Here is a 14,937-nt window from a genome sequence, read left to right on the forward strand (position 1 = left end):
CCCATAAAATCTTTCAGCTTGTAATAGACTTCAGAGCACATCTCAGCTTTGTTGGTTTGTATTTCCTGTGTTGATTCTCACATTTGGCTCTCAATAAACCTTCATAAAATTATTTCTGCCTTACCAACCTTAATTTCGGTCCACAGTTCTGCCAGAGACCCTCTTGGAAACTTTTTATCATTTGTGTGCCCTTCCCCCTCCTGTCAAAAGGCAGGAGCATGCCTCACTCTGCTTTGTTTAGAGACTATTCGGAGCCTGGTGGGACAATGCTTGCCTTCCTCAAAACTGACCCACATCTCCCCTTCTCGCTCCTTGTATGAGTTTCTGAGGGTTGTCATAAAGAAGTATCACTGAGTGGCTTAACTCAACAGAAATTTATTCTCTCACAGCTCTGTACAGTACAAGTTCAAAGTCAATGCATTAGCAAGGCTGTGCTCCCTCTAAAGACTCTAGGGAAGAATCTTCCCCTACCTCTTCAAGCTTCTGGTGGTTGCTATCAATGCTTGGTGCTCCTGGTGTGTGGATGCTTCATTTCAAACTCTGCCTCTGACTTCACATGGCCTTCTCCCCTGTGTGTCTGCGTGTCTGTCTAAATTTCCTGAAAGAAACAAAGAAAAACAACAATCACAATAATACATTGAACTTTCAGAAGGAGAGAACAGAGCTGTAGTTACTAGAGATGGGAAAAAGGGAGGGAGAGGGGTTAGAGAGAAATTGGTTAATGGACACAAAGAATGAGTATTTTTTATAATGCTGAATATCTTAATTATCCTGATTTGATTATCACATATTGTACACAAATACTGATAGTCAACTCTGTACCCACAAATATGTATAATCAATTATGTTTCAATAAAGTAAAAAATAAATAAATTTCCTTATTTTTACAAAGACATCAGTCATTGAATTTGTATACACCATAATCCAGTATGATATCATTTTAACTTGATTATATCTGCAAAGACCCTATTTCCAAATAAAGTCATGTTCATGGGTTCTGGGTGAACATGAATTTGGGTAGAATACTACTCAACCCAGTATACCCCTATATCAATAATTAGGTTTAAGTCTCAGCACAGCCCTACTAGAGAAATGCTGACCCAGATAAGAAACAGAGGGATTATGCACCGAAGGAGCTATAAAATCTGTTTAATATATACTGGCCTGAACTGGGAGAGCATGCCTTGAAGAGGATCCTGAGGGTGCTGGACTATGAGGGAGTGGGAAGGGATTGAGATATAAGGCTGAGTAGGGTAGAGTTTCATTGATATGGGAGCACTCTTTTCTAGATTTAATGCCCTGACAAGGGATGCTAGATCCAATCCTAATACACTGTGGAAATGGCCCTTGGAATATTCAAAAAACTGATACTTCATGTTAAAGGAGATAGAAATAGCAAAACTGCCTGTGCAGAAAGTGAGTCTGATCTCTTTCTCAATTTTGAAGAGAAGAAAGGTTCAGAAAATGAGCATGCTAGAATGCATCTATTACATAAAACGCAAGAATCCATCAGCTGACCATATTTTGGGGGAAGGCTGGAGGACATTGTTTACATGAGGCAAAAAACAATGTAACTGTGAGGCAGTAAACCACATTATTCAGAAAAGCAGTAGTATAAGCCAGGGCTGACTATTAACAGTGCTGTTACATAGAATTGGGTTCCCTAGTATCAATGGCTATGACAAGATTCCAGTATCACAAAGGCCAGATAACAGCACTTAACCACCAGAGGCAAGAAGAACTTACCATAACAGCAGCAAGATCAAAATGGCAACTAGGGGCATTGACCTGAAGAGACCTAAGGTAATGCCTATTGAGCATGGTAATACTAGGAGAAAGACAAACGAGCAGCCAGCTTGATATAGATGATATAATAAGAGGAGGTCCAGAGTAGATGAGGGCAGCTGTCTCAACCAAAAGTTATAATCAGTTGTCCAGTTTCCAGACATAAGCCAGTTCTCACATCCAGACCTATCAGCTGAAGGAGAAATGGTGTCTCTTTGTAAAAGGACTCTGCAACTGGAGGGCAAGTATACACAGTTTTAATTCCCTCTTTCCATTCCAAAAGAGATCTGAGAACTGTTGAATACAGAGTCCAATTGATCCAGAGACCCAAAGCATCATCACGGACTCACTATTACAGTGAGGACATATAGAAGTCACATAACAAATGAAGGTCTTCCCCAGGATTATCTCATTGTGGGACCAGTGTATCTACGGACCTACCCAGTTGTCACCATCTCACTTCCTAAATGCATAATTAGAATGAACACACTTAGCATGTCCCAGGACTCTCACACTGGTTCCTTGTCATGTGGAGTAAGAACTCTCACAGAAAGGTCAAGAAGAAGGCCCTGAAACTTCACATCCATCAAAGCTCCTGAAACCAATGAGCACCACATCCTGGTTGAAATGGCATAAGTTAGTGTTACTCCCAAAGACTTAAGTGAGTCAGGCTAACCGTCCTCTTTATGACCAGATAATTTACCAATCTAGTCTGCAAAAAAAAAAAAAAAATTATAGTGAAATATAGTGTACTTATCCACACAATAATCCTTATTACAGCTGTTGTTCTGGGTTTGGCATCTGTACTAAAACAGGCCAACTAAGCTTCTAGTTCATGGTATGTGGATTTTGATCTAGGTGCATATATTATTTTCAATATTCATCACAAAGGAGCACGTGAGGCAGTTCCCATTCACCTAGGACAGGCAGAAGTGTTTATTCACAGTCTTTCTCCAGAGATATGTTAACTCATCTTCTCTCTGTCACAAGAAACCCCCAAATGCTCATCTGAACATTCTACAGAGCATCATGTTGGAATGATGGCACTAAGTTGATATACCTGGTGAGCAAAAAAGTACTCTAGTCAGCTAAGAGAGTGGGAGATAAACAGTGGCTAGAATATTGTAGTTTTAAGATTCCAATAGTTTAAGGCATGCCAACATATCTCTCAAAGTAAAGAGTTACTGCACTTTGTACCTACAACCCTAGATGAACGAAAAAATAGATAAAATGAATAAAAAGAGTTTGCTTGACTTCTTGCTTTAGAGGCAGCATGTACTGAGCTTGGGAGTTTTGTTCTGACTCATTGATAAGGGGACCTGAAACATTTCCATTTTGAGTGCATCCCAAAATAAAGCAAAAAAAAAGTATTCTATACCTGAGTACAAACACTCCATTTAGACTTCTGAAATATTTCCTGGTGACAGCACTCAGAATAGCAATACACACATTATAAGCTTTTTCTTTTCCCAAGACAAAACCCTCTATTGTTCTCTATTAAAACCCCAAAAAACACTCTACTAACAGTAAATGCATAATACGTAGTGACCAATGGATTTATTTTCATCCTGGCTCTGTCACATTAGTCTTTGGACAGCAAGTAATTTTATTTATTTATTTATTTATTTATTTATTTATTCACATTCATTTATTCAGATATTTTATAATGATTTCAAAATCATTTTCTTACTTATTTATTTTTATTTTATCATTATACAATGTAAACATTTTTTGTAGCCCTTTACCAATTTCTCCTTAACCCCCCTCTCCTTCACCCTTTCCCGCCTCTGGTGGCCTCAGTTCCATTCCCTCCATTAGAAAGTTCAAGCAATTAATTTGATTGTTATATCTTTCCATCTTTGTTTGTTTGTTTTCAGTTTATAAGCGAGGACATAAGGTATTTCTCTTTCTGTAACTAGCTTATTTCACTCAAGATAATTTTCTCTAACTTCATCCATGTTGCAGCAAATGGCAAAATTTCATTCTTTTTTATGGCAGAGTAGTATACTATTGTGTATATATACCACATTTTCTTTATCCAGTCATCTGTAAATGGACATTTAGGTTGGTTCCAACTCTTAGCTATTGTAAATACAGATGTGATAAACATGGGAAGAGCAAGTATTCTTTTGACATAATGATTTCCATTCCTTTGGATATATACCCAGCAGTGGGATTGCTGGATCATATGGCAGTTCTATCTGTAGTTGTTTGAGGAACCTCCTTACTGTTTTCCATAACAGCTGCACTAATTTACAGTCCCACCAACAGTGAAGGAGGGTTCCCCCTTCTTCATATCCTAACCAGCATTTGTTATTCCCTGTCTTTTTGATACTGGCCAGTCTAGCTGGCCTGAGACGATATCTCATTGTGGATTTGATTTGCATTTCCCTAATGCTTAGTGATGTTGAGCATTTTTTCATGTATCTGTTGGCCATTTGTGTATCTTCCTTTGAGAAATGTGTATTCTGCTTCTTTGTCCATTATTTAATAAGTTTTTTTTTTAATTTTTTTTAACCATGCAGTTGTTTGAGTTCCTTGTATATTTTGGATATTAATCCCTTGCCTAATGCATAGTTTGTGAATATTTTCTCCCATTCTGTATGATGTATTTTAGCTCTGTTAATTGTTTCTTTTGCTGTGCAGAAGATTTTTAGTTTGATATAACCCCATTTGTTTATTTTTTCATTTGTTACCTGTGCTTTGGGGCTCTTATTCATAAAGTCTTTACCCAGTCCTACTTCCTGAAGTGTTACCCATGTTTTCTTTTAGTAGTTTTATAGATTCAGGTCTTATTTACAAATCTTTAAGCCATTTTGAGTTGATTTTGTTATATGGCAAGAGGTATAGCTCTAGTTTTATTCTTCTACATATGGATGTCCAGTTTCCTCAGCACCACTTATAGAAGAGCAGTCCTTTCCCCAATGTATGCTGTTATTGTCCTTATCAAATATTAAATGGCATTAAGTATTTGGGTTTATTTTTATGTTCTTTATTCTGCTCTATTAGTCTGAGTGTCTATTTTTATGCTGGTGCCATGCTGTTTTGGTTCCTACAGCTTTGTTGTATAGTTTGAAGTCCAATAATGTAATGTCTCCAGCTTTATTTTATTTTTTTCAATATTGATCAGGCTGTTTGGGGTCTTTTTTTGTTCCATGTGGATGCTAGGATTGTTTTTCTATCACTGTGAGGAATGTCATTGGTATTTTGATGGGGATTGCATTGAAGCTGTAGATTTCTTTGGGCAGTATGGACATTTTCACAATGTTAATTTTTCCAGTCCAAGAGCATGGCATGTCTTTCCATCTTTATGTATCCTATTTAATTTCTTTCAGCAGTGATTTGTAATTCTCATTGTAAAGATTTTTAATGTTTTGGGTTAAATCGATTCCTAGGTGGTTTTTTTTCTTGTTTTTTTTTTTTGTTTTTTGTTTTTGATGATGATTGTAAATGGCTTGCTTTCTTGATTTCTTTTCTGCTAGTTCATTATTGGCATATAAAAAAGCTTCTGATTTTGCATGTTGATTTTGTATCTTGCAACTCCTCTGAAATTGTTTATCAGCTGTAAGCGTGTTTGGGTAGAGTCTTTAGGTTTTTCTGTATACAGGATTATGTCATCTACAAACAGGGACAGTTTGACTTCCTCTTTTCCAATATGGATGTCCATTATTTCTTTCTCTTTCCTGATTGCTCTGGCTAGTACTTCCAACACTGTGTTAAATGGGAGTGATGAGAGTGAGTATCCATGTCTCCTTCCCATTCTGATAGTTTGTCCCTATTCAGGATAATATTAATGGGTTTGTCAAATATGAGTTTTGATGTGTTGAGATACTTTCCTTCTACACCTAATTTGCTGACAGTCTTTATCAAGAAGAGGTGTTAAATTTTGTAAAATGCTTTTTCTGCATCTATTGAGATAATCATGTTTTTTGTCCTTGATTTTGTTGATGTGTCACATTTATTGACTTGCCTATGTTGAACCATCCTTGCATCACTGTGATGACTCCCACTTGATCATAGTGTATAATTTTTTTGATGTGTTGCTGTTTTCTGTTTGCTAATATTTTGTTGAGGATTTTTGCTTCTGCATTCATCAATGATATTTGCCTATAGTTTTCTTTTTGTTGTTGTATCTTTGTCTGGTTTTGGTAACATGGCGATGCTTGCCTCATAGAATGAGTTTGGGAGAATGGCCTCTGTTTCAATTTGTTGGAATAGTTAAAAGAGAATTGGTATTAATTCTTCTTTAAAAATCTAGTATAATTCAGCAGTAGAGCCATCTGGTCCTAAGCTTTTCTTTGTGGGAGAATGCTGATTACTGCTTTAATATCATTGCTTGCTACTGGTCTGTTCAGGTTTTCTATTTCTTGTAGGTTCTGTCTTGGTAGTTTACATGTGTCCAGAAATTTAAACATTTCCTCCAGGTTTTCAAATTTGTTGGCATATAGTTGTTTATGGGAGTCTCTAATGATTCTTTGTATCTCTGTGGTATTGATTGCAATGCCTCCTTTTTCATTTCTGATTTTTGTTGTGTCTTCTCTCTTCTTTTTTTAGTTAATCTAGTGAATTATTATGTCTATTCTGTTTATCTTCTCAAGATAACAACTTTTTGTTTCATTGATCTTTTGTATCATTTCAGGGATCTCTATTTCATTTAGTTCTGCTCTGATCTTATTTCTTTCCATCTACTATGTTTAGGATTGGATTGTTCTTGGTTTTCGAGTTCTTTGAGGTATAGCATTAGGTTGTTTATTTGAAGTCTTTCTATAATTTTGAAGTAAGTATTAATTGCAATAAAATTCACTCTTAGTACTACTTTTGCAGTATCCAACAGGTTTTGGTATGTTGTCTTTATTTTTGTTCATTTCAAGAAATTTTTTGATTTCCTCTTTAGTATTTTCTTGGACACCTCAGTCATTCTGTAGCATGTTGTTTAGTTTCCATGAGTTTGTACAGTTTCTTTAGTTTCACTTGTTATTGATTTCTAATTTTAATCCACTGTGATCTGAAAAGATACTTGAAATTATTTCATTTTTCTCAAATTTGTTAGACTTGATTTGTGACCTAACATATGGTCTATCCTGGAGAATGTTCCATATATTAGAAGAATGTATATTCTGTATTTGTTGGATGAAATGTTCTGTAGATATCTACCATCTCCACTTGGTCTAAAGTATAGTTTAATTCTTGTGTTTATCATTTGGTTTGTTGTCTGGATAATCTGTCCAGTGCTGAAAGATATATGTGGAGGTCCCCTACTATTATCATATTAGGGTCTATCTCTTTCTTTAGGCCTAGAAGTGTTTGCTTTATATATCTTGGTGCTTCAGAGTTGGGTGCATATATATTTATGATTGTTATGCCTTCTAGCTGGATAGATCCTTTTATCATTATATAGTGCCCTTATTTGTCTTTCTTTATGGTTTTTGGTTTAAAGCATACTTTATTCAATATAAGAATAGTTACTCCTGCTCATTTTTGGTTTCCATTTGTGTGGTATATCTTTTCTTAGCCCTTCATTATTAGTCTGTGTGTCTTTACATATGAGGTGAGTCTCTTGAAGACAGCATATAGCTGGGTCTAGATTTTAATCCAATCAGTCAGTCAGTGTCTTTTGAGTGGGACATTTAATCCATTTCCATTTAGGAGTTGTTATTGACAGGTATTGTCTTATTCCTGGAATTTCATTTGAATATTTTAAATACCTTTTGTTCTTTTTTATTGTTTGTCTTTGATGTTTGTTGGTTTTTTGAGGTGGTAAGATTTAATATCTTTCTCTTTCTCATTTGTATTTTTGTTCTACCAGTGGATTTTGTTCTTACTTGTGCATTGGTGGTGGTGATTATCATTTCTCAGATTCCAGATGTAGGACTCCCTTGAGGATTTCTTGTAGTGCTGGTTGTATGTGGTGAATTTCTGCAGGTTTTATCAGTCAGGAAAACACACTATTTCTCCTTCATTTTGAAGGATAGCCTTTATGGATATAACCTTCTTGGCTGCAGTTGTTTTTTCTTTTCTTTTAGTATATTGAATATATCATCCCATTTGCTTCTGGCCTATATAGTTTCTGTTGAGAAGTCTACTGTTAGCATGACAAGGTCTCCCTTATTGATGACTTGACACTCTTCTCTTGCTGTTTTTAGGATTCTCCCTTTGTCCTTGAGCTTTTCCAATTGACTATAATGTGTCTCTAAGAGGATCTTTTTGTAATGAATCTGTCTGAGGACACTTGAGCCTCCTGAATGTGGTCTGTGTCTCTTATATACATGAAAAGTTTTCTTTTATTATTTCATTGAATAGTTTTTCAATGTATTTTAATTTCTCCTCCGTTTCTGGAATATCCATGATTTGAATATTAGTGTGCTTAAGGTTGTCTGCTAGTTCTCTTTGATTTTCATTTTTTAAAACTCTTTTTTCCCTTTTGCTTGTCTGCCTGGGTTATTTTGGAAAGAGTATCTTCAAGATCAGTAGTTCTCTCTTTGGCTTGTTCTAGCCTGCTGCTTAAGTTCTCAGTTGTGTTTTTTATTTTGTTGAATGAAAGTTTTAGTTCCATGAGTTCTGCTACATTCTTTTTTAAGGTATTCATCTCTTTGTAAATTTCCTCCTTCATGTCATAGATGATTTTTCTCATTTCATTATGCTGTCTAACTGAGTTTTCTTGTATCTCAGTGTGTTTCCTTAAAATTGTTGCTCAGAATTCCTTTTCAATCATTTCAAAGGTTTCCTGAGCTATAGAGTCTGGTATTTGAGAATTACTGTATTCTTTTGGTGGCATCATATTTTCCTGTATTTTTGTATTTCCAGTATCTCTATGATGATGTCTGGTCAACTGGTAGATCAATTGCTTTTTCTGTTACTCTGGAGTGGTCTTTGAGGAGAGAGACTTCCTCTTCTTTTCCCAGTCTCTGTGGATGACTCTCATTCTGTCAGTGTAGTTGAGTGGCTGGCAGGCCACCTGCATGGTGGCAGTGAGACACTTTTGCAGCAGCTATGGCTGTGGCAGTGGCTGTGGTGGGCCACCCATGTGGAAGTGGTTTTTTGGGTAGTGGTGACTTCCTACAGCTCCTGCCTGGTATCCAGTATGTGTTCTTGCCTTCTTCTAGGCAGTGAAAGCTGTCTGTGATTCCTGGTTAGGACCCCATGTGTCCACAAGCCTTCTATCAGGTGAGGAGGGTTGCCCACAGCTCCTGCCTAGGACCCTGTGCATCCTCCTGCCCTTTGGCAACAAGTAATTTTAGAAGGGACCAAGATAAGTAATGAAAATAAATAATCATGGATGTGACTGCCCTTGTTAAATAAAAGAGAGAATGAAAAGAAATAAGGAGAAAATTGTCTTCATCGCAAATGCAAATATAAAGATGTGAAATTACCTTTTCTTTTTTCTCTTCATTACTTATAACTCTGCTCCCATCTATTAATGCAAAAGAGTAGAGTGCTCTTTAGATATTTTCCAAAGTATACAAATTCTAAAAAAAAAAAAATTAATATTTAAAATGCTTTAAGGAAAATAATAAAATGTGATCTATATATTGCATAAGTGAAAATAGCTTAATAAAAATAATCCACATTAATGTAGTTCTTTAATTTCCCATTGGCAAAGCATTTTCTGATATATAATATTTGCCCAACATATCTATAAAAGAGAAATGAGTGAATATAGTTACTTCTTTGAAGACTGAAACCACCAAAATGCAGATTTTCTGCACAGCCTCAAATAATTAAAATTATAGTGAATACATCTCTCAACATACTTTATAAGAGTGTATTAGGCTAATCTGGTATGTTATATGAAATAAGAATTTGTATCACAATTTATTTTAGCATTTGAAATGAATTTATTTGTGTTTATTTTTTAATATGTGTTAAGCACTGAACTAGGCCTGAGGATTTTAAAATGAAAGTAGGCTTTGCTCTTAAGGATACATACATACACACACATTTACACATAGTATATATACAGTCATGTGCTACATAACAAAGTTTTGGTCAATGCCAGACCACATATATGTGGTCCCATAAGATTACAGTATAATGGAGCTGAAAAATTCTTATGTCTAGTGATGTCATAGCCATTGTAACTTCGTAGTGCAATTACTTTTATAAATTTAGTGTAGTGTGAGTGTATAATGTGTATAAAGTTTACAGTAGTATACAGTAACGTCCTAGGCCTTCACATTCACTTACCACTCACTCACAGACTCAACCAGAGCAACTTCCAGTTCTGCAATTTTCATTCATGGTAAGTGCCCTATATAGGTGAACCATTTTTTTTATCTTTTATACAGTATATTTACTATACCCTATGCTTCGATACATTTCTATACATAAATACTTACCACTGTGTTACAATTACTATAGTATTCAGTAACGTAACACAGTGTACAGGTTTGTAGCCTTGGAGCAATAGGTTATACTTTATAGCCTAGGTGTGTAGTAGGCTATACCATCCAGGCTTGTGTAAGTACACTGCATGATGTGCACACAATGACAAATCACCTAATGGTGCATTTCTCAGAACATACCCTCATTATTCAGCAATACATGACTGAAAAAGGAATTATAACATAATACAATATATGCTTGATATAAACAAAGTACTTTGACATCAAAGAAATGTAGTGACTAATTATGAATGATGTTATATAAGACCTTATATATTTGATGGGACTTTCAAAGATGAGATTAAGTTCATGAGGGAGTGAAGGTAGGTTGGAAAGATGAATTCTAGATGCTACAAGAGGAAAGTGAAGAAGCAGAAGGAAGCCCAGAGAAGCATGAAAGCTTAGAGGGGTGGTGAAAGAAGAAAAAGAGCCATTAAAATGAAGGAAGAAATGATTGTAAAGAGCGGTGGGCAAAGGTCCAGCTTTGCATTTTGTTAGAACAACATTAATTTTATTATGAATGCTAGAAATCAAAATGTCCATAGGACAAACATAACATCTATCAACCACATCCTTGCATTTTCAAAGTCTAGCAAACTATGTGACACACTTTGTAATGAGAAAAAGAAACAATTTTTACAAATTAACATGGGATACTTAAATGTGTACTGTGTTGTATGGCATTGTTTTCATTACATTTCTTGTATTCCATTTGGTTTGTATCTATTCATTTTATTACTTTGGGGATAAACATTTATATGAAGAGCATCAATTTTCCTGAAACACTGGTAGCAGCAGTTGACATTTAATACCACTCTAAACTATCATTTTCATAACCTCTCTTCAGGGAACTGCTTTTTAGAAATAGCAAAAGTTTGGAGAAAATAAAAGCAAAGATGGGTATAGGGAAGTAAAAATTAGCGGGAAATTGCCTGGTGAATATAAATCACATTTAAACTAGCAGAGTTTAAGTGCAACTAGATCTTAAGCATCCACTTTTATTTATGGTACACTTTAAGAAGCTCATTTGAGAGCAAGGAGCTTACTATAAAACTTCAAGTTTGACATTCCCATGTTATAAAAGAATTTCTACTTCACTACCAATACATGATAGTAACAATATAACATGTGAATGTTCTTTGTAAGCTGTATAGGTCTTTTCACATTCAGTAACAATAATGTTTGATTACTGAATAATATAAAATGATTGATTTTGAATTATTAAACAGAAATTATCCAATAAAACTATGAAAGGACATTCTGAGTGCTTATTCTGTGTCAAGTACTGATAAGTGCTCAGCCTACATTCTCTTATTTATTTCAGCCATACATGGGAGGGAAGAACTATCCTAAATTCACAATTGAGGAAACTGCCCTAGAATGACAATTTTATTTGCCCAAGGACATAATATAGAGATGGTAATATACAGATAATATAAAGAAGGCCTGAATAGTAGTAGTACTAATTTCAAAGAACTACATATTAACCATAAGAAATCAAACAACGATAAGAAAATAAATGCCCCAATATATAAATGGGCAAAAGAACCAAAGATATATGGTTGGCAAAGAGCACATGAAAATATACTAAGTATCATTAATCATTATTGGAATGGAAATTAAAAACAGTGAAATGCCAGGACTAGAATGGATAAAATTAAAAATTTTACTTTCAAGTTAAAATTAAAATACTTATAAATACCAACTGTTGGCAAAGATGTGAAGGAGCTTGAACTTTTGCACACTGCTGATGGAAATGTGAAATGGTACAACCACTTCAGAAAAAAATTTGAAAGTTTCTTAAAAAGTTGAACATACACTTAACATATGATCCAGCCATTCCACTAACAGGTATTTACCCAAGAGAAATGAGAGCATTTGACTGTACAGACTTGTACAGAAATAATGCCCATAACAGCTTTATTTTAATAGCCAAAAATCTGTGACTAACCAAAATGTCCATCAGCAATTGAAGGGATAAACAAATTTTGGTATATTTATATAATGGAATACTACTCAGCAATAAAAGGAACCGACTATTGACACAGGCCACGACATGGATGGATCTCAAAATAATTATGCTCTGAAAGAAAGCAGGCAAAAAATAGTACATAATGTTGATTCTATTTACATGAAATTCTAGAAAATGCAAACTAATCTATATAGTGAAGAAAAGCAGATCAGTGGGTTGGGATGGGGAAGAGAAGAGCAGAAAGGAGGGATTACAAAATACAAAGAGCCATGAGGAAACTTTGCAGGGGGAAGAATGTGTCCATTATGATAATTTTGGTGACGGTTTCGCCAATGTATACATATAGCCAGCCCTATCAAATTGTACACTTTAAGTATCTGCAGTTTATTGTATGTCAATTATATTTCTATATAGCTGTTAACTGTATATATTGACTTCTGTGTGTCTGTGATATATATTTTTCATTATTATTATTTTAATCTGTGAGAATTACCATCAACGTTTTGACAATTATCTCTGGGTAGAGGAAGAATTAGGGATGTTCTGAATTTTCTTCTGTGAGCTCATCCTCATTTTCTCGATACCCTACAACTATATATATATATATATGTATATTCTTTTAAGACTAAATGCTATTTAAAATTTGTTTTTAAAAGTTGCCCTTTTAAAAATACCTATCTCTGCATTAACGTAAGACGGGACAGTAACGTCAAGTTTGGAGGCGGTTTGTCTATTCTTCCCACTTTTCACTTTCTACACTACCTGATTTCTTTACAATGAAGACAATGTTTATTTTTAAATATAAAATATGCATGTGTTTTAAAATAAAGCAGTCTTGTTATAGACCTTTGAAAGTTTGCGCCCTATACTGGCAATTATTTTCATACTTCAATTAGTTGAAATAACCAGGAAGTCAATTGATCAACACCTGCCCCAGATGGGGACCTTTCCTTCCACGGATGAGCTGATGGTGACATTTGTCTCCCTGTCACTCACCGCCTCGCCTCCCCACCCCTTGGGCTTGGACAGTAACAGGTCAGAGAAGAGTGGCAAGTAAAGCTCCGTCCCTTCTTTGCGACTCACAGAGTCTACTCTTTCGACAGCTTTTTTAACTTATGACAACCTGCCAAGAGCAGAAATCTTGCATAGACGATGGGGCGAACGATGAGGTAAACAGAGTCGTGTCACTGTCATCCGCCTGGTCGGCCTGTCCTAGAGGCCAACGTCCACGTGCGTCCCCACGTGCAGAACCTCGCGCCTCTGGAAGGGACGGGCGTGTGACGCCGTCGTTGTCGCCAAGGGCCGCGTTCTGATTCCGACCTAACGCCCCCGGCGCCCGACCGCGCGCGGAGCCCGCCTGGCCTCAGTTTCCCCACTTCCGAGGAGGAGGAGCCATGCTGTCCTGTTTCTGGCTCCTCTGCAAGCACATGAGCCCTTCGCTGGGGTCCCTGCGCAGCGCCCGCCGCGGCCTCGAGCTCCCACCGCGCTGGGTCCCTGCGATCCCCTCGGGCCTCAAGCCAGCAGCCCTCAGCCGTCCGCGGGCCTCTGCCGCCTCCTCTCGGGGCCCAGCCGGGCCCGCCACTGCTCCATCCCGGGTGCGCCAGAACTTCCACCCGGACTCCGAGGCCGCCATCAACCGCCAGATCAACCTGGAGCTCTATGCATCCTACGTGTACTTGTCCATGGCCTATTACTTTTCCAGAGACGACGTTGCCTTAAACAACTTCTCCAGGTATTTCCTTCGCCAGTCCCGGGAGGAGACAGAGCACGCGGAGAAGCTGATGAGACTACAGAACCAGAGAGGAGGACGGATCTGCCTGCGGGACATCAAAAAGCCAGACCAGGACGACTGGGAAAGCGGGCTGCATGCCATGGAGTGTGCTCTACTCTTGGAAAAGAATGTGAACCAGTCGTTGCTGGAATTGCACACTCTGGCCTCAGACAAAGGTGACCCCCATTTGTGCGACTTCCTGGAAACCCACTACCTGAACGAGCAGGTGAAGGCTATCAAAGAATTAGGTAACCATGTGCACAACTTAGTTAAGATGGGTGCCCCGGATAGTGGCCTGGCCGAGTACCTTTTTGACAAACATACCCTTGGAAATGAAAACAAGCAGAACTAAATCGCAGGCTGCCTTCCCCACAGCCCACTCAGTCTCAAGACCAGGAGTCAGCTGTTTCCTGCTTTCTTGCCCTTAAAATTCACTTCCATCTTTATATTCTTCTCCTATTGTACTGTTCCTCCAATAAAGTGATTTGTAAAGAAAATATATCTAACCCCATGTTAACATGGTTTTTTTGCCAGCATCAGGATACTTATTTTCCCAGCCTGAAAGAGATAGCCCAGGATGCTATGGTATAAACAGGACTGCAGAAAAGCTACTGAAAGTAGGCGCAAACTAGCTTTCCCCACTTCCCAAACAGTGTTCCAGACCATGAACCTGTACTAAAATTATGTGATTTTCGATTCAGCAAGTACCTGCTATTTTCAAGACCTTATGTGAAAAGCTAAGATGGGAATATTTGTAAGAGAAATATACAAATAACTATAAGATGAAGAATATGAATAGTACTGTAAAAATTATGCATGTAAAATTTTAAGATAACTTTTACTTTTTCCTAGTGTGTTCCAAGAACCAGTAATGTCTGGAGATTATCTGTGTTTTAAAAGATTTCATAATCAAATTTGATTTCATAATCAAATTTGGGATAAGCTACATAAGGTATCAGTGCTGGCCTTCAGTAAGTCACAGCATGTATTAACACTTTAAGGGCTATGGGAAGTCTTTCCACTAAACA

The 14,937-nt window shown here is 36.8% G+C and overlaps 1 protein-coding gene across 1 annotated transcript; it reads left to right on the plus strand.

The window, feature by feature from the left end:
- Positions 1-13,529: 13,529 nt before the first annotated feature.
- Positions 13,530-14,415, plus strand: FTMT (ferritin mitochondrial). Its single transcript, XM_008577579.1, has one exon. The coding sequence runs from the start codon at positions 13,533-13,535 to the stop codon at positions 14,259-14,261; it is 729 nt and encodes a 242-aa protein (XP_008575801.1). The 5' UTR covers positions 13,530-13,532; the 3' UTR covers positions 14,262-14,415.
- Positions 14,416-14,937: the final 522 nt, after the last annotated feature.

This window comes from Galeopterus variegatus, unplaced genomic scaffold (genome assembly GCF_000696425.1).
Source record: "Galeopterus variegatus unplaced genomic scaffold, G_variegatus-3.0.2 Scaffold1545, whole genome shotgun sequence".
Taxonomy (NCBI): Eukaryota; Metazoa; Chordata; class Mammalia; order Dermoptera; family Cynocephalidae; genus Galeopterus; species Galeopterus variegatus.